Genomic DNA, 19,891 nt, shown 5'->3' with positions numbered 1-19,891 from the left:
ATCATTGCGGAATAGAAGGCTCCCTGATGACTGTGTCAAAAGAAATAAATGCGTGAGAGTTGCCATTATTCCCATGTTTTCTATAAATTTCCCAAAGTCTGCATCATTTTGACACATTTACAGTTTGATAAATGGAACACTCGATGCCCCAGACTGTGCCTGGCATGTAAAAGATGTGCAAAGGGACCTCTACATTCAAAATGGTGCCTTGTCTGCACAGGTATCGACTATATATATATATATAAAAAAAACTGGGTGATTTTTGATTTCAATCTCCCAGCGTAATCATCATTGGCATGGCCATCATTTATTACCTTCCGGAGTTACTCTAAGAAGGTGATGGTGGGTTAATTAGGTGGCCTACCGGGTTGCTATGGGAATGGAGTCGCCTGTGAGGCAGACTGAGTAAGGGCAGCTGGTTCCTTTCCCTGTAGGACACTGTTGAAGGAGTTTGATTTTTGTTTTAATGACGATCCTACAAAGCTGCCTCAATTTCTCTGATTCCAGCCTCTTATTTTCTGATTTTTTTTTTTCAAATTAAATTCAGATTTGATGCAGAAAAGCCCTAAAACAAGAAGGCATTGCGATGTTTCCAAATAACACTCTTTGGGGTAGGAATGATTTGGAGGGCCGGTTAAGTTGAATTTTTAGAGACATTATTTGAAAAATATTTTTTGTAGTGGATGCAATGGGAACAGTTGACACTGGTTTTAAACCTGTCTATACTGTGGCTGCATTTAATTATGTGCAGATTTGAAGAAAGGAAGAGTTGCATTTGTATTGTGCCTTTCACAACCTCAGGACATTCCAAATGCGGCAGTCAATTTGCACACAGTAAAGTCCCACAAACAGCAATGCGATAATGACCAGGTGGTTTTTTTGGACTGTGTCGAGTGAGGGTTAAAATTGGCCAGGATACGTTGGGGAATTTGTCAGAGGATTGTTCTTTTGACCACAGTTGGTCAACACTGTTGGCTGAGGTAAAGGTGGTAACAATGAATCATTTTTAAAGGCACTGAGGTAAAATTGTCTCCATTGCCCGGGAGATAATCTGGTAATCCAGCCAAGCTAATCGATTAAAATGTCAGGGTGAAAATTCCGGCAAGTTCTACAATAAAGCAGCAATCTGCTCTGGCTAGTTATTGAAGGGCAAAATGTACAGGGGGAGCAGGAGGAGGACAAGGAGGAAGGTGTTCGGTCCCACTATATCCCCGGCCATCCTGAAGCACAAGGCAGACTTGATTGACCAGCTATCTTTTCCCACCTCTCCAATTTTACAACATTGTACCCCGACCTGCACAGTGTATCTATTAGTCTGGGTCAACGAGCCCACTGTTCAGTCTCGTCAGTGCGCAGGAGCTGAATCCTCAGGCTCTCTGAGGAAATGTCTCTTCTCGTTGACCAAATCTGCACTTTATGCCTGCAGCTGCAACACACGAGAGTGTTGCAATCTTCGCGCTGCAAGTTGATCTTCGATCGAAGCTCAGTGTATTTTCATCGCCGCTTGCCAATCTCCGAAAAATCTTCGATTTGTTTTTTTTTCCAACTTCTGCTTCTTTCCAATAAAAAAAATACTAACACCCGACATTTCTCACTGGCTCTTTACTAATGCGACAGCTGCTCCTGTCTTGTAACTTACTTTCTCCCCTCCCCCACCTTTACTGAATCGGCTGAAGGGTTACATGACCGCAGTCAGCAGCCTATTTGACCTTTTCACAGATTTGACTTTGGAGGAAGTCCGCAAATTCGAGTGCCAGATGCAAGTTGAAACCAACCAAAAAATTGGATCACAGGCCCCTGCTTCCCCCGACCCATAAAGTTTCTGTTGGACAAATGTATGTTTTTTTATGATTTATTTGTTTCCTTTATTATTTTTATGAGTATTTACATATACATATTTTATTTTATATCTTTTTGGAATTATGCTTTGAACCTGCCCTCTCAAGGATTGTGGTCAAACTGTAAGTGTTTTATACAGAACAGCTGGGCATCATTCAACTTTTAAGGTCTGGATACCACTGAGCCTCTAAAGGTTTCTTTTTTTTTTACAACAACTGAATGCAGCAAAGTATTGTTTCGTGGCTTCCCACACCTCTAAGACCAGCAGTAAACTCAAGGATTTGGAAATGAATGGCAGGATATTTTACCTCGTTCGGCGGGTGGGCCCGGGAGCGGCCGTGAAATCGGCCACCACCCGCAATCGGGCCTCGACCGCGATTTCGCGCTGACTGGCCAATTAGTGGCTGAGGGGCTCAGCACTACCTGGGTGGGGGGGGGGGGGGGGGGGGAGCAGCGAGAGGAGCGCGAGTGCTGAAGTGTGCGCACGTGCGGGGGGAATGCGCTCAGTGAAAGCTCCCTTCAGGGAGCTGGAGATTTTTAACACCAAAAGGAAAGAATTCAAAAATAAGGAAAACATGTCCCCTCATGTGACTCTGTCACAAATGCAGGGACATGTTCAAAATGAGTTCTTATTAACTTTTTTTTAAATTTAATGTCCGAAACCTCATCCCGCCCGTGCCTCAGGTTTCATTAAAAATGCAAAGGCCGTCTTGCCTATTCGCCCACCTGCCAACCCGAACAGTTGGACGGGCAGCAAAAAATTCGATTTAACTAATTGATTAAGGGCCTTCGTAGGCCTCTTAATTGTCGGCAAGTGCGCTGCTGCCTCTCGCTCGCGCCCGCCGAGCAAGATATTGTGTTATACCCAATGCAGTTGGTAAAGCTGAGTTATTTAAAAATCCCAGAGGGAAACTTTAAACAACTGTCATAACCTATAATTTTAAGTTTGAGATGCAACTTTAAATTCAGGAATCAGACCACCAGTTCTCAAGAGGTTTTATATTAAACTAAATGAAACATATTAATTTACGCACGTTAAATATATACACATGGCTACAAATTGCTACTATCATAACTTTTAACAAATTCCCAAACTAATCTCCATTAAGGCAACAGCAACCCACAGACTTAACCAGACACCAGGCAAAGCATTTTCACCTTATGAATTCAAAATGAGGTTCTTTTCACTTTGGTTCCAGTGGAGCCAGTTGGAGGCTTACAGCTGCTTTTGATCCCACGTTGCCTCTGCTCTACACATACAAAACCGCTGAGGTTATACTTAGCACTGCTCATTGAATGTAAATTCTCATTGTATCGCCAGCCTCCTTGAACTTCACCTTTTAACAATAAAAGCCCTTTCATAGTACCAATTTTATTAGTAATATAAACATATTGCTTGGTATCTGCTAGCTAGGTTGTAGTTTTCACCCCACTTCTTGAATGCTCTATTCAAAAAACGCAAATGCACGCTATCTCTCTTACATATCAAAACTAATACACATCAAAGCACCCAGACTAGCTGGCTTTAATTCAATTAAGCCACACCCACAGAGTAAACCTCAATTTTAAAAGAAAAATATTTTCCAATAAAATATACTTTAATAGCTTCATGACGTCCCCCTTCTTATCGGAAAATGAACTGTCATAATTCTAAAAGATGGCTTCATTTTTAATAACCCATCTCACACTATCTCCTATACTTATTACACTGTTACATTACCAGGTGCATGCATTAGCATAACAATATATGTGTATATATATATATATATATATATATATATATATACACACAAGTCCTTGGTATCAACAGCAATCACTCCAGTTCAGTGCCCAGGTTTTTAAATGCCCCATTTTCCTTTAAGCTTCAAACTCTTGATAATGCATCTGCGAACAGATTTTCTCTTCCAGCAACATGTTTAATACGTAGATTAAATGGTTGTATTAATAGACTCCATCTGAAAAGCCTTGCACTTTTAGCTCGAAATTTGTCCAAAAACTTCAAAGGACGATGGTCTGTATAAACAATTGTCCAAGATGAATTGTTTGCAACATAAATTTCAAAATGCTGCAATGCTAACACCAAACTCTTTTCCGATCATTGAATATCTTCTCTGTTGTACACTCAGCGTCCGTGTAAAATACCCTATTGGTTTTTCAATTCCAATGTCATCTTCTTGTAACAGTACAGCCCCAATGCCTATATCGTTTGCATCAGTGGTCAATTTGAATTGCTTGGCATAATTGGGTACTGCCAACACTGGTGTCGCAGTTAATACAGTTTTCAAACTATTCAATGGCTTCTGACACTCCAGTGACCATTGAATCATCTTGTTCTTTTTTAATAGTTCAGTCAGTGGAGCAACCACACTGCTAAAATTTGGTACAAATTTCAGGTAAAACCCACTCATGCCCAGAAATCTCAAACCTTCTCGTTTTGTTGTAGGCAGGGGGAAATCCACGATAGCCTTGACTTTCGCATCTCACAGAGCCACCTTACCATATCTAATGGTGTGGCCTAGATACGTAACTTGCGCTTTTGCAAATTCACTTTTAGCCAAGTTCATCACCAAATTAGCTTCTTGTAATTGAACAAATGATTCTTCCAGAAGCTGTTAATGCTCCTCCCACGTCTGACTGAAAACTATTAGATCATCAATATAAACCATACAATTCCTTAGACTCACAATTACTTTGTTTGTCAGCCTTTGAAATGTCGCAGGTACATTCTTCATACCAAACAGCATGACTAAGCTGATATAGTCCACTTGGCATTACGAAAGCTGATATCTCCTTTGCCCTCTCCAACAACGGTACCTGCCAATATCCTTTTAGCAAGTCAATCTTTGTGATAAATTTCGATTGTCCCACTTTCTCAATGCAATCCTCCAACCATGGTATGGGATATGAATCTGCTTTTGTCACCGCATTCACCTTTCGATAATCCCCACACAGTCTTTGTGTCCCATCTGGTTTACCAGTACAATAGGCAAACTCCAGCTACAGCAACTAGACTCAACGATATCATTTTGAAGCATGAAATCAATTTCTTTTTGCACTTATGATAACTTTTCTGGATTTAATCTACAAGGTTGGTGCCTTGTTGTAGATGATATTCCTATACGTACATCATGTAAAGCTAAATGTGTCTTTCCCAACTTATTTCCACAAATAGGTTTGTGTGACTGCAATAGCTTTCCCAAATCACTTTGACACTTGTTTGGAAGGTAACTCAATATTTCATTTAAATTTTCAAGTACCCCCTCATTATCCAATTTGTTTAGAGGAAAATCAATTTCAGAGTCTTGCACTTCCACCTCTTTCTTACCATCCACCATCACTAAAACCTCTTTTTGTTCCTCTTCCCTGTCAACGTACTTTTTAAACATGTTTACATGACACACCATCTGCTTCTTTCTTCTATCTGGAGTATTTATTAAATAATTTACTTTGCTCAATTATTTTCAATCCTGTAAGGCCCACTAAATGTTGCATTTAATGAATCACCTAACAAAACTAGTACTTTCTTTCCAGAAACAAAACTGCGAATTTTAGCCTTCTTATCTGCTTTCATTTTCATCACTTGCTGTGATATCTTTAAATGTTTCCTAGCCAACTCACACGCTCTGTTCAATCTTTCACTGAAATTTGATATGTAATTCAGGAGAGTAGTTTCTGAATTTTGACCCACCAATTTCTCATGAATCAATTTCAGTGGTCCCCTTACCTCATGATCATAAACTAGTTCAAAAGGGCTAAAAACCAATCAAAGCATTAAGAGTGCCTCTAATAGCAAATAACAAAAATGGAATTCCTATATCCCAATGCTGTACATAATCCTGACAGTATGCTTTCGTCTTGGTTTTTAAAGTTTGATGCCATCTTTCCAAAGCTCCTCGTGATTCCGGATGATAAACTGTTGATTTAAACTGTTTTCTCCCCAAGCTGTCCATTACTTCCTTAAACAGCTGTGACAAGAAATTTGACCCCTGATCTTATTGTATTTCTTTAGGCAAACCATTTTGTTTGAAATATTGAATTAACTCCTCCACAATCTTCTTAGTTGTAATATTTCTTAAAGGTATAGCTTCAGGAACCAGACCACCAGTTCTCGAGAGGTTTTATATTAAACTAGATGAAACATTTTAATAAGTTACAACACATTAAACACAGATACATGGCTACAAATTACTACTATCATAACTTTTAACAAATTCCCAAACTAATCTCCATTAAGGCAACAGCAACCCATAGACTTAACCAAACACCAGGCAAAGCATTTTCACCTCACAAATTCAAAATTAGGTTCTTTTCACTTTGGTTCCTGTGGAGCCAGTTGGAGGCTTACAGCTGCTTTGATCTCACGTTGCCTCTGTGCTACACGCATAAAACTGCTGAAGTTATACCTAGCACCACTCATTGAATGTAAATTCTCATTGTATCACCAGCCTCTTTGAACTTCATCTTTTAACAATAAAACCCCTTTCATAGCACCAATTTTATTAGTAATATAAGCATATTGCTTGGTATCTGCTAGCTAGGTGGTAGTTTTCACCCCACTTCTTGAATGCTCTATTCAAGAAATGAAAATGCACTCCACCTCTCTTACATATCAAAACTAATACACATCAAAGCACCCAGACTAGCTGGCTTTAATTCAATTAAGCCACACCCACAAGGTAAACCTCTATTTTAAAAGGAAAATATTTTCCAATAATATATACATTGATAGCTTCATGACAAATGCAAGACTGCGCGATGATGTCAGGACGCTTGCCCGACATCACCGCGCACTATTTTACTCCCGTTCAGGTCGGGCGCACAGCCGCCCGATGAGGGGAAAATTCTGCTCGAAGAGCATTGCTGAAGAAAAAGATGCTGTTGAAGCTTTTCGTCTCGCAATCATCAGGACAGACACAAGAAAACCAAATTTCAAAGGGAGCAGCATCTTGTACAGCATCGAAAAAAGAGTGCTGATTGGTTGGCAAGTCGACTCTGATTGGACAAGGCGTTGCCATGTAAAATGTTCCAGGCAAATATTGACCCTATGCTTTTGCTTGTTTAATTCAAAAAAGGTACCAATGCCTCGACATATTCCTTTTGCCTGAAGAGGGCAGGTCCCATCGTATGTATGTATGTGTGTAGTTTCCATCAAGCCTAAGTGAGCTATATTGCAAGCCCAACTGATAATCTTAAATTGGTTGTTTGTGTAATTCTTAGCACATTGAGGATTATTTAATTGTTTAGCAAGTGCTGTCCAATCACACAATCACATCTAACGTTAGACATTATGTGCTGAGTTTTGCTGAAGGGATGTGTGCTGTTTGATATAATTGTAGAGTAATGTCCTTGTGAATGCTCCCTCAGCCTTGTACATGTAACGTTAAATGACCAGTTATTAGATCTTCAGAAATTAATAAGCTTTACTTAGATTTCAAGGCCTCTTTTTGGTAGCCCAGGTATAAGTAGGGCTGGACAATTGGGTTTCTGGGCAGGCATGAGGTAATTAAATACGAATCAGGGAGGGACAGCCTCCTACACATTCTCTGCAAATTCGCCTGGTTTGAATGGTGGACGAAAGGGATGCATATTCGGCCCAGAGTTCGAAGGTCAAAGGGCGAGGGGCCCTGAATCATTTTTGCAGCCTAGGTTGTAGAAGCAGCAAATGTTCAGAGTGAGGCCTTGCACAGGCCAGAGAGGCGGCTTCAACATCTTTAAAAGGAGGACTTCAAGCAGCCCAGAGGCTGTCTGCATCGCCACGGTGATGGGCAGGTGTCTGAGGCTATTGAAGCAAAAATCCCCGGCCTGGCCCAAGTCTCCAGCAGACGTCCTGGAGCCAACCTCCAAAATACTAATGATCCCAATGATTGAGGATTGGCAAGGATCAACAGGCCCAACCCCTAAAAGTCAAGAGGTTACATCCCATCCTTTCTTTATACCCAGTCTCCACCACCCCCCACAACCTCTGCCATTCCCCCCCCCCCACCCCCCCCCCCCCCCCACCTCAAACTCCCAACCCTGCACCCCAGGGATGCTCTTCAATTATAAGAAACCCCAGTCCTTATGTGACTATCCAGCCTTTTGGGTCTGGCAGCCATCTATGGGGCATGGAAAAATGTCCACCTGCCGAAAAAAGTCCTGCTTGGTTTAACTGTCTCCTTCATTTAAAAAAAAATCAAATCAATCAAAATGTATTGAACAAACGACCAGCAACCATCTCAAAACGAACCAATCAAATCCCTGAGACAGATAAAGCTTATCTTTTGCAACCATGCTCGTTTTCCCATTCACCTCACTGCCTCTAAAAGTTACATTCATGACATAAACACATAAAGAATTAAATACTCGTAAAGAATTACAATACTTCGATGCTCCCATCTTCCATAATACCACCTGCTGACTTCCCCTTGCAAAGGACTTCCTCTCTCGGGCTCATCTCCTGCTTTGTTCAAAAAGTTAAGTTGCTAATAAGAAATAAGAAGTGACTTTTAACCAATAAAGACTTGGATTTATATAAAAAGCAAAACACTGCGGATGCTGGAAATCTGAAACAAAAACAGAAAATGCTGGAAAAACTCAGCAGGTCTGACAGCATCTGTGGAGAGAAAAACAGAGTTAATGTTTCGAGTCCGTATGACTCTTCATCAGAGCTAAAGAGAAGTAAAAATGTGATGAAATTTGTACTGTTTAAGGGAGGGTGGAGCGGGTGAAGCTGGATAGAAGGCCAGTGATAGGTAGAGGCAAAGGAGAGATTGACGAAGATGTCGTGAACAAAAGGACAAAGGGTTGTTAAGGGTAGTGGGACTGGCTAAAGGAGGTGCTGATGGTGGCATTAAGGTCAGAAAGCAGAATGTGGTAATAGCAGAACAAGGGTAAGCACTCTGGCAAGAACAACATGAACAAGTGACAGATGGCCCTTGTGGGGGTGGGGTGGAAGAAGGGGACGGCGGTACTTTCTCTTTCTGGTTCAATTTCTTGTGCAAATGTAGGTTTGTAGAAGCAACAGCAGGAAAATTTGCCCTGGATCACTGCCGCTGTGTTTGAGTTTCATGTCCTGACCTGACATTCCAGCACTGGGTACGCTGCTCCAACTCCCAGAGCAGATGGAATATATACCACATGGTTTGTAAGTCAACCCTGAGCACCGTCGCTCTTTGGTTATGCCAAATACAACCTGCTTCTCTATGTAAAGAGGCTGAGTTTCCAAAGTCCCAGGTCAGCTCTTCCACATTCTCCCAGCTCCAAGCCAGGGTGACCACCTCTCAAGAGGTGGGGGGTGGGGGTTGGGTGAAATTAAGGGGCACTTTGGGGCGTGGGGACCATATGAGTGGGCAGGGGTTGCCGGTGAACTTGTCTGAGTGGGGGCAGGGTGGTTCCTGGCAGACCTGTGAAGGCAGGCGGGGTGGTGCTGGGCCAAACCATTGGGGGAGGGTGGGGGGGGCGGGAATCCTTGGCGAACACGCCAGAGCGCGAAGGGGTGGGAGTCCTGGCGAACCGATCAGCTCCTTCAGCCAGGGAGCAATGCGAGTGCGCAGATACATACACGGCACGCACGAAATTTAAGGATCTGACAGGAAAAACCGCGTCCCGGGGACATACAGCCTGGGCCACAGGATATCCGCCTCGGTTGAATGGGATTATTCCTTAAAATCCAGGGTGCTTGGCCATCCTGCTCCAGACCCCACATTTCAAATTCTTCCGAATAAATCCAGCTCGGGGGTTTTCCCAGCCACAGATCCGCACCCCAGATTCTCGCGGACCCCCGTAGATGGCACCATCATTTGCTCTCGGGGGGCCGAGCTCTTCTGGGGCCCAGGCCTCAGACCCCAGACCCAGACCCATGCAGGCCCAGGCCCAACCTCTTCTGTGCCTCTCAGCTCCTTCAGCCCCACCCTCTCTTCCCACCCCCCCCCCCGCTCCCCGCCCCCCTCCCCCACTCCCCACCGCCACCCCAGGGCAGGAACAGCTGTTCTTCCTAACCCAGACCAAATAACCCTCCCCCGCAGCTTATACGCGAACATTTATATACAAAAATATGATGTTTTGCCAAAGTCAGCCCGAGTGACACAACCATTACGCCCCTCAGGCCTCAGCTCATCCACATAGTGACATTTGACCCTGTTTCTGATTAAATGTGTGGAATTATGAGATCAATTCTACTAAAGTAACTTGATGAAACCCATACTGACTTGTTTGCTCAAAGTTACAAAGTTTAGTTACTTAAATTGTGAAAATCTTCCTAATCTCTGTTTGACTGAATTTGGAAGCAGTGAGGGGATTTTTGTTGCCAAATTGCTGCATTGTAAACATTCTTTCACTGTATCAAATGCCATGGTTAGGTTAAGAACAGCACATTAATAACGCATTTCGGAACTGGCCGGAATATTCAAATGCAATTAAACCCAACTGCAAAAATTGAACTTTTAACCCAGACCCCAGAAAGCATTGAGTCATAGAATCATAAAAGCACAGAGGGAGGCCATTCAGCCCACCCCTGCCTGTGCTGGCCCCTTGAAAGAGCTGTCCAACCATCCCTACTCCCCTGCTCTTTCCCCGACCCCAGGCCCACAAAATGTTTCTCTTTCAAAAATAATCCCCAGTTCCCTTTTGAATGTTACTGTTAAATGTGCTTCCACTGCCCTTTCAGGCAGCGAATTCCAGATCACAAATCACTGTTTAAAGGAAGCCTCCTCCTCCTCTCCCCCTCTGATTACCTTTGCCAATCCCTTCAGTTGCATCCTCTGGTGACCAACCCTTCTGCCATATGCAGATTCTCCTGATTTGTTTCCCCCGCTGCAGGTTGCATCCTCTTCTGAAAGAAGTAACCATGGTCTCAGGGCACTATTGTAATCATATACTATTTGTTAAACTGTCGAACGTCTCTCTCACCCTGTGACCCAGGCTGAACAGGGTGCTTGCACAAACAGGCTCAGGCTTGACTGCACTAACCTTGGTAGCTAGGTAGCCTGGTAACGCCCAGCGCTCAGTGATCACACTTGATGAATGGCATGCGGGAGAAGGATTATAAGCCTACTTGGCACAGCTGAGACCAGACCTCTGTGACGTACCACTCTTTAAGAGGAGAAGGCAGACAACGAGGGGGAAGCAAAATCAGAACCATGATGCTTCAGATTGAATGATTGTGTAGCTCGCTTTCTTGCAGTGAATCCAAACTGAGGAAAAGGAACAGTGACAGAGCCTGCAAACATCGGTTAAAATGACTGCACGGCAGGCAATCTCACAACCATTAAGCTCCTTTTTGAGGGGGTGGCAGAGGCTATCGTTCTATGTTTACATAACTTCTCCTTTTGCAATGATTCGAAGAGCAGTAGGAAACAGATTGAATTGTACTAACAGCTGTGCTCTGTTCAGTTTAATCCTGTTGTTGGGTTGAGATTTGGTCTTGTCTCACTCGAGTGCTCATTGGCTCTCCTTCCGAAGTAGGAGATGGTCCTGCGCCTTTAATTTTTTATTCGTCCATAGGACGTAGGGCTGCCCCCCCCCGCCCCACCCCCCGGCAGTTATTGTCGCCCATCCCTAATTGCTCTTGAGAAGGTGGTCCCTTGCATCTGCTGCACTTGTTCTTCACCTTGTCAATGGTGCTATCAAGCAGCACATATGTTCGGCAGCAGCCTGCTCACTGATGTTTACATTGGGTTCCACCATAGTCACTCATCTCTACCACCTAGGGCTGAATTTTCCCCCCGTCGGAAGGGGGGAAGTTGATGAGCGGGCACGTGCGGGCGCGCTTCCGATCGACGCCACTGATCAGAGGCGTGGTGCCATTTTACGTGGGCGGGCCAATTAAGGCCCGCCCAGCGTGACATCCGCACAGAAGCACTATGCGGGCAGGGGGGGAATCCCAAAATCGAGAGTGCGCTCTTTCACGCATGCACAGGAAAGAGCGCACTCATCTAAGTCATCTCATCTTAAGGCTAAGTGCTGCCTCAGGGAGATCGGCTGTACATGTAAAAAAGATAAAAATAGAAAAATAAAATTTCCCTTACATGTCCCCTCATGTGACAAGTCCATAATTTTTACAAAATCTTTATTAAAATTTTTTAAAGCCTACATGAAACCTCATCCCGCCCAAGGGTGAAGTTTGATGTTTTTTCTAGTTCCCGCCTGGGCTCCTGGCCTGCCCGCCAAACTTTAATTACTTAATTGACCCTGTCAATGGCTTCAATTGGCCATTGACAGGTTGGCGGGTGCGCAGCTGATTTTGCTGCGCCCCCGCCTTCCTGAAAATTTAAATCGGGCGCAGTGACGTCAGGAGTTTCCCCCCTCAAAGTCACCGTGCGTCATTTTACGCGTCGGTGAACAGGCCCCACCCCGACTCGCCAACTCGTAAAGTTCTGCTCCTAGAAGAACAAGGGCAGCAGGTAGATCGGAACAGCACCACCTGGAAGCTCCCCTCCAAGCCACTCACCATCCTGACTTGGAAATATATCAGCCGTTCCTTCACTGTCGCTGGGTCAAAATCCTGGAACTCCCTCCCTAACAGCACGGTGGGTGCACCTACACCCCATGGACCGCAGCAGCTCAGGAAGGCAGCTCAGCACCGCCTTCTCAAGGGCAATTAGGGATGGACAATAAATGCTGGCCCAGCCAGCAACACCCACATCTCAAGAAAGAACACATTTTAAAAAGAGATTGTAGAGGTCGTGGGTTTGGAAGGTGCTGGAGAAGGAACCTTGGTGAGTTGCTTCAGTGCATCCTGCCTATAGTACACACTGCTGCTACTGTGTGCCATTTGTGGAGGGAGTGAATGTTTAAGGTGTTGGATGGGGTGCCAATCAAATGGGCTGCTTTGTCCTGGATGCATCGAATCGCTAGTGTTGTTGGAGTTGCACTCATCCAGGCATGCAGAGAGTATTCATTCGCACTCCTGACTTCCTAAACCACTGGTAGTGGGCTTTGGTACAACTCGAGTGTCTGCTGGACTGACAGTGCAGGACTGGCCTCACATATAGACCAGCCCACGTAAAACAGGCAGGTTTCCTTCCCTCAAGGATATCAGTGAGGCAGTATCACAGTAAGACACCTTCATGGCCACTTGAATTGGCACCAGCTTTTTATTTCCTGAGTTTATTTTTAAAATTGAGTTCAAATTCGCAAACTGTCTGCTTGGATTGGAACACACTGGATTACTAGTCCAGTAACATAATCACTACTCTGTCCCCTGACTATAAGGGTAAACTCCATATCATCGGGGGGTGGGGGCAGATGGTAAAGTGGAGTTAAGGCCACAATCAGATCAGCCATGGTCTTTTTGAATGGTGGAGCAGACTCGAAGAGCTGAATGGTTTACTCCTACTCTTAAGCTCTATGTTCCTCTGTTCCTAACAGTTTTTAAGAATTCAGTATCAAAGCCCACTACTTTACCATTAATCCATACAGAACACACATTAACTCTGATCAGAAGGGTTCCCCAGTCTATCCAACCCCAGCAACTTTTTGAATTTCCACAGAGATGGACTCCTACTACGGCCCCTTGGGTTAGAGATTATGCTCTCCGCACACCCTGAAGATGCCCACACATAGCTTTTGTTAAAGAGTACCAGCCTTCTCAGTCTTTGGCACCAGGCCAGGCCAGCCCTTTCAATGATTAATGATGGGATTTAGCGAAGATAAATATGATTCAGGGTAATTTTAGTGTAATTGCACATCCTTGTAAACGAACACAACAACCCACTTATTCCACTTCATCTATCTAATGATCCTCTCAGCTTCACAACATCATAATCTACCTTTACAGCAGTTCTTGATTGCTCCAAAGACGCTTCAAGTAATGCTTTAAAACCGCTCTGCTTTTGCCTTCCTTTCATAGTTGCATTAAACAACTGAGGAGCATGTTCTGCCTTTTGAAGCATATTCCTCTGGTGGTCCAACCCGAGCGTCCAACTGCATTTTACATTCCGTTAGTGCCTTTGATTACTGGTATATTATTCCAGAACACTTATCACCCTTTTTCTGAAATCTGCTTTGAGTTTGCTTTTCCCTACTTTTTCCCCATTATCTCCCACTGGGTCTAACTCATTGTTTAATATCTTATCAACCCTAACGAAGTACCACTTAATCTTCCTGTTTCTTCAGTGTAGGATTTAAGCTTCCCTAACCTTTTTTCACACTGCCTTGATTTCACATTTGGAATCTCTTGTGTTTGCTGTACTGCGCAGCCACGTGTGGATGCCCCTTATGAAGTGTGGCAGTTCCCAGTGTTCCAAGTGTTGCCTCCCCCCCCAAGATCACAGCGACCTGACTTCTGTAGACTCCTAGGTGCTGAAATTGGTCTTGGCATTCGGGCGCTGTCAAGGCAGCAGCTTGTTTTACATCCCATTGTTTAGGTTAATCACTATTTGTGGATCAGTGAGACCCACTTGTGATAACCGATGATGACTGGATTAAAATGGTCATTTGGTTTTTATTCTCGGTTTCTCTCTTCCGTCCGGGTAAAGGGACATTCGTTTAATGTCACCTGTGCAGCATTCAGCCCTTTAAGCTGATGATAATTTCATATGCGTTACATTATTATCACTGGTGTTTCTTGCACATATTTTAATGAAGCACCAATAGCTGCAGTGTAATAGGTGAATGCTGCTGGCTTTGACTAGTATGTTGGGGTTCCATGTAGAGGCCAGTCTGCCAGTTAATGTGAGAAATTACGATTCTTAAAAAGAAGGCACGTCCTTTTTGTAAACGTTCTCTTTATCACCACAAGTTGACAGGATAATTTTACAGTATTGTGCTGAAAAGGTGAAATGCATTTAGAAGCACTCAAGTGGTGCTGAAAGATGTCTGAAGAATACTTTTCATTCAAACATCTACTTGACTTCTTGTTGAGTGGTATTATAATCACCGAAGGAACTTGATTACATATAGCGCTAACTTATTGTTAAAAAGTGGATATTCAGTGTGTCAGTCAGAATCGGAACAAGGAAGAATCCCAAGTGCAAGGTTTTGACTCTCAAAAACTCTTTTGGCGCACAAAAGTTTCAGAAAGTGCTGAAATATTCAAGGGTTTTTGTCTTTGACTGGACATGCTGTGCGTTTCCAGCATGAAACCTTTAGATGTTTTCTTCCTTTTTAATCTCAACAGTAAACCACGTTTAAGGAGAAATAACAGCAGAACAAAAAACCATTTCGGTTGTTACAATCCCGCAGGGCTGTCACATCGCAGGCGGTTTTGTCTTCTATTCTTCCATTACATTATCCCATCTCCATTTCTTACTCACTGAGTCTGTGAATTGCTATTCCTTAGCTGTTCAGCACATACTCCTTCTCAGGAGCTGTACCTTTTGTGTATTTATAATGAACTATGCATTATAACAGCATACAATGCAGGCTGAAGCAAATTTAGGGCTGAGATTATTATGGTTCCAATTTTAACTCATCGGGCCTGCTGGAAACTGGGCTGGAAACGGAGGCAATGACTTATTCCCTCTGATACCATAGTGTCCCACTGTTGACCTGCTGTTTTTGAGCAGGCAAGTGAGAAGCAAGATCTTTCTTCAAGCATTGTGATTGCCAATGACTGCAATTTTAGCCGGAGGCTAAAGCTGATCTTTATTTAAAAGCAAAATACATTTTAACCTTTATTTGCCCTTATGTCCACATCCTCTGTATTTGTGAAGGAGACCAAAACTAGGGGGGCGTAACCATAAGATAATTGGTAATAAATGCAATTGGAAATTCAGGAGAAACATCTTTACTCAGACAGTGATTAGGACGTGGAAACTCACTCCCACGGGGAGCAGCTGAGGTGAATAACATTGATTTATTTAAGGGAAAGCTAGGGAGAGGGAGAAAGGGATAGAAGGATTTGTTGAAGACCATAAACACCAGTATAGATTAGTTGGAACTCAAGGCTTTGGGAGCCCTCTACTGGAATTCCGTAGGTTTGCACCCAAGATGACAAAATATCAGGACGGAGCTCTTTAAAACATCATTAAGAAGCCATGAATCCGCCAAGGTTCACATCAATGCACAGGACAAACTGGTGTTTCAAAAGAGCTACCAGCACCATGTAACATTTTTCAGATTGAGCTCACTCTATGACCGCTAAAATAAGCCTATTGAATAAAGTTTTGAATTTCATTCGGAGAGCTTATTGTGCCCTTTGAAATGTTGTCTTGGCTCCCATGGTGCCAAGTCCAGTTTACTTGTCATCCTTAGTGTCTCTATTCTGGATCTCCTATGGTAGAAGGTTTGTTGGGAGCCACTCGGCAGAATTTTCCCTGCGTTTACGGTATGGTGGGAGCAATCCTGAGGGAATTCCCGGCACCTGAATATTCAGTAATCAGATGGTTTACAGCATCGAGGTTGGAATAAATCGTGCCAACGCAGATGAACCTATCCTGTTCTTCAGTGTAGATTATTTTGTGGATGTCACTAATTCTGAGCAAAAGAGAAATCCAGATAAACTGTAATGAAAGTAATAGCTGCTTTTATAATAAATGGGTGTGTTTGTTATTTAAAATTCCATACCACCTAGTTGTTCTGGGCACATTTAAAAGCAAACACAGAGAGGGATTGAATATCTATCCCATTTACAGTAACTGTAGATTTAAACTTCACTTGGGTAAACATCAGTTACGAGATCAACTGAATCATACAAATATTCATGTCACTAGTGTAATATTCTCATGGACAGATCTGTAAGTGCAGTGCGCTAAACAAAGCTACATGAAACAGTATTTTCCAATCACTTTTATTTATTAGGTTTCATAAAAATTCAGCCTAATGTCGCTAAGCTTTTAGAGTTAGGAATTATGGTGGGACTAGTTAGCTCCGAAAGAAGTTATATGGCTAACTTTTACTTCTACAGATGGAGAATGCTGCACCCTGATGAGGAAACCTCACTTAGATCGATCCAAGTTTCTATGCCCTATGTTTGTGTGCATGCTTATTCACAGTTCCACATAACTTCATATAGCAGCACTAAGTACTGGCAGCCATGCGATTTTAAAAGGGAAAAGAAAGAGTTTGCATTTATATATCACCTTTTACAACCACACGGATATCCCAAAGCACTTTATAGCCAATGAAGCACTTCTGAAGTGCAGTCACTGGTGTAGGAGATGCTACAATCAGTCAATTTGTGCATAGTAAGCTCCCACAAACTGCAGTGAAATAATGACCAAATTATCGGTTTTGCTGATGTTGGTTGAGAGATAAGTATTGGTGAGGACACAGGGTAGAATCCCTTGCTCTTCATATGGTACTAGGAGTTCTTTTGCAACTACCTGAGAGGGAAGACTCAGTTTAACATCTCATCCAAAAGACGGCACCTCCAACAGTGCAGCACTCCCTCAGTACTGCACTGCAAATAGCAGCATGGAGCATGTGCCCGATATTCTGGAGCGGGACTTGAGCCCACAATTTGCTGACTCAACAGAGTCAGCAAACTTTGGGGGAAAGCGTTTGGCAAGCCTTTTTCATTTGTTTACAGACCCACAATGTTACGGCATGAATCATATCACAACATAACGAACGGTATATCATATTCTGCAATTGATGTAACCCTCCTTTGGTTGTATTCCCTTCCCTGATGAGAAAAGAATTCAACAGATGCTCCTGCATTAAGACGCTAACTCTGCAAGTCAAATATAAATTGAGTACATATTAGAAACTTGCCCAAGATTTCCCTGGTACAGGAGACTTTTTAACAGGCCTTCCAACCTGCATTTGGAGGCACAGCATTCTGACTGACAGCTTCAGATTGAGGGTCTTCCAGGATGAGGTGCTCATCCAGCAGGATGTTAATGAATAATCTTCAAAACGTCAGTGCTTCCAGAAAGTTCTCCACTGCTGAGGTTGGGTAACAATGGCTGAAAGCTTCAAAGCAGCACGGCAACAGTTGAAACCAAATAAAAACAGAAAATGGTGGAAAAACTCAGCAGGCCTGACAGCATCTACGGAGAGAGAAACAGAGTTAACGTTTCGAGTCCGTATGACCCTTCTTCAGAGCTGCTCTGAAACCATCTGGGATCAATGAGTTGCCTTAAACCTCCCTCCGTTTTCTTTGGACATTAAAAGAATCAAGGGATATGGGGGTAGGGTGAGAAAGTGGAGTTAAGGTAGAAAATCAGCCATGATCTTTCTGAATGGCGGAGAAAGCTTGAGGGGCCTGTTGCTGTTTCTTATATTTGGTACAGGAAGCCGAGGAACACAGTATGAAGTCACATGTCTCAAACAGACCTGCCTTCCCTTCATTCCGAAATGAAGCGTGTTAAGTCATCCATGATGTTTGTATATTTATATGTGAGGAAATGTCAAATGAATGTTCCTGACCTATCGCTGACTTACTTGGGTGGACTGTAAATCTTGTGGGGTTATCTGATACTGGGGAGATGAGGGAATCACAAAATGGTGGGGTTTCTTTGCTAAGCAACCGCGCGCATGTTTGTCGATCTGAGCTGATGGGTTTTCCACAACGGTGGTCACAAAAACGCGCGGGCGCGGCTGTAGCCCCAGAGGCTCAATACGTGGCTCATCTCTGTTGTTTCTACCCCGCCCTCGTTTGCTTTGCAGATATGACGATGGACGAAGTTCGAGAATATGAGAAGCAAACTCAGGAAGCCACGAATGAGAAGATTGGGATCATGGCCCCCACTATCTCCATCAGCGAAGCTGCTCAGCCTTCGACCACCCGCAGCGCCCCTGCCAGCGCGCCCTCCACCCCGCTCAGTGGCGACCCGCCCGACTTCCTCAGCGTGCCAAAGGACAGACCTCGGAAAAAATCTGCCCCGGAAATGCTGACGCTGCCAGAGCTCAGAGAGCGCGCGACAAAAAAGTAATGGCAGCCCCCGTTGCCAGCTGGGAGGCTGCATTTTTGTGATATTCCAGTGATTGATTTTCTCTAATGCTACTTAACCTGAAAAAAAAAGCCATCTGTTAAGGAGTTCTTTAAAAGCTTTAGCCTGTAAAGATACTGGGCAGTGACCTTTACAACAGCAAGCCTGCATTAATACTGACTGGCCATCAGATTAGCGTTCTGAATTTGAGATAAGGATTTGGGATGAACTTATGTTCTTTAACAGTATTTTACTACACTCTCTTTGTCATTCCTTGTTTGGACTTTTCGACAGACTCAGGACTAAGTGTGAGCATGACTGCTAGTGCGTACTGTCACATAACTGCACTTCAGTGACGTATTTACAAAGTTTATAACCTAACCATCAATGCTCCTAAGGGGAAAGGCAGAGTGAACTAGCCTGCTGCTAGATAGGGGTTCACTCATGGTGCATCCTGATTTCTTGGTTGACGGGCATAAAGGAAAGTAGAGCAGACAAAGACTACTTGGTATAAGGATAATGCACCGTGCCGCACTCCCAACTAACCAAATTTACAAGTAAACTGCGGTGATAATATGGTATTCCTGAGTTTGTTATTAAATGTTATTATTATATTTGCTTTCAAAGTATTTGCAGCGGAGCCATTTCATTGCGATAGCTCCAGTCATTTTGATTCCCTCATCCCTGGCACAACAGCTCTTAACCTTTTTATAAAAGCTTCCGTCCTCCCAAGGCTTGAAGAACCTTCCCACGTCAGGGGAAGTTTTTCTAACGTCTTCTGGATAAGGTATTGATTGACCTCATCGCTTAGGTCGACCCTCACCTCTCACTTCCCATTGTAACACGATCTAGTTTGTATTTTTAATCTCTTTATGGCGATTGCTCCTCCGAAGCTTTTTTTCTCCTCCCTCCAAGTACACACCATCCTACCTGTCGTTCATACATGCTATTCCTCTTTCAACACTCTAACTGCATTTTAATAAAACTCATTGCTTTGGTTTCTACTGTAACTCATTTTTTTCCCCCAGGACAAGACCTCATGCCTCCCTCAGTCTTACCTTCTTTCTTGAATCTGAATGCTTTTCAAATCTAAATTTGGCAACTAACAACCAGAACGAAGCTTCCCCACAACCACCCAAAGTCACACGCCATCCTAATTTGGATATAGTTGAAGCCGATGGGAATCAGAGGGAGAACTCTCCATTGGTTAGAGTCATACCTAGCACCAAGGAAGATGTTTGCGATTGTTGGAGGCCAAT

The 19,891-nt window shown here is 43.4% G+C and overlaps 1 protein-coding gene across 1 annotated transcript in view; it reads left to right on the top strand.

Annotated features, from left to right (window-relative positions):
• The window catches only part of LOC144691008 (cytoplasmic phosphatidylinositol transfer protein 1-like), a 195,973-nt gene extending 177,208 nt beyond the window's left edge, over positions 1 to 18,765 (top strand). Inside the window, exon 10 of the mRNA XM_078558986.1 lies at positions 18,370 to 18,765. Coding sequence (XP_078415112.1) covers positions 18,370 to 18,635 — 266 coding nt within the window. The 3' untranslated portion in view covers positions 18,636 to 18,765. The remainder of the gene's footprint in view (positions 1 to 18,369) is intronic.
• The last annotated feature ends 1,126 nt before the right edge of the window (positions 18,766 to 19,891 follow it).

The sequence above is a fragment of the Cetorhinus maximus genome, chromosome 15, assembly GCF_964194155.1.
Source record: "Cetorhinus maximus chromosome 15, sCetMax3.hap1.1, whole genome shotgun sequence".
Classification (NCBI taxonomy): Eukaryota; Metazoa; Chordata; class Chondrichthyes; order Lamniformes; family Cetorhinidae; genus Cetorhinus; species Cetorhinus maximus.
This window is presented reverse-complemented; position numbering and strand designations above follow the sequence as displayed.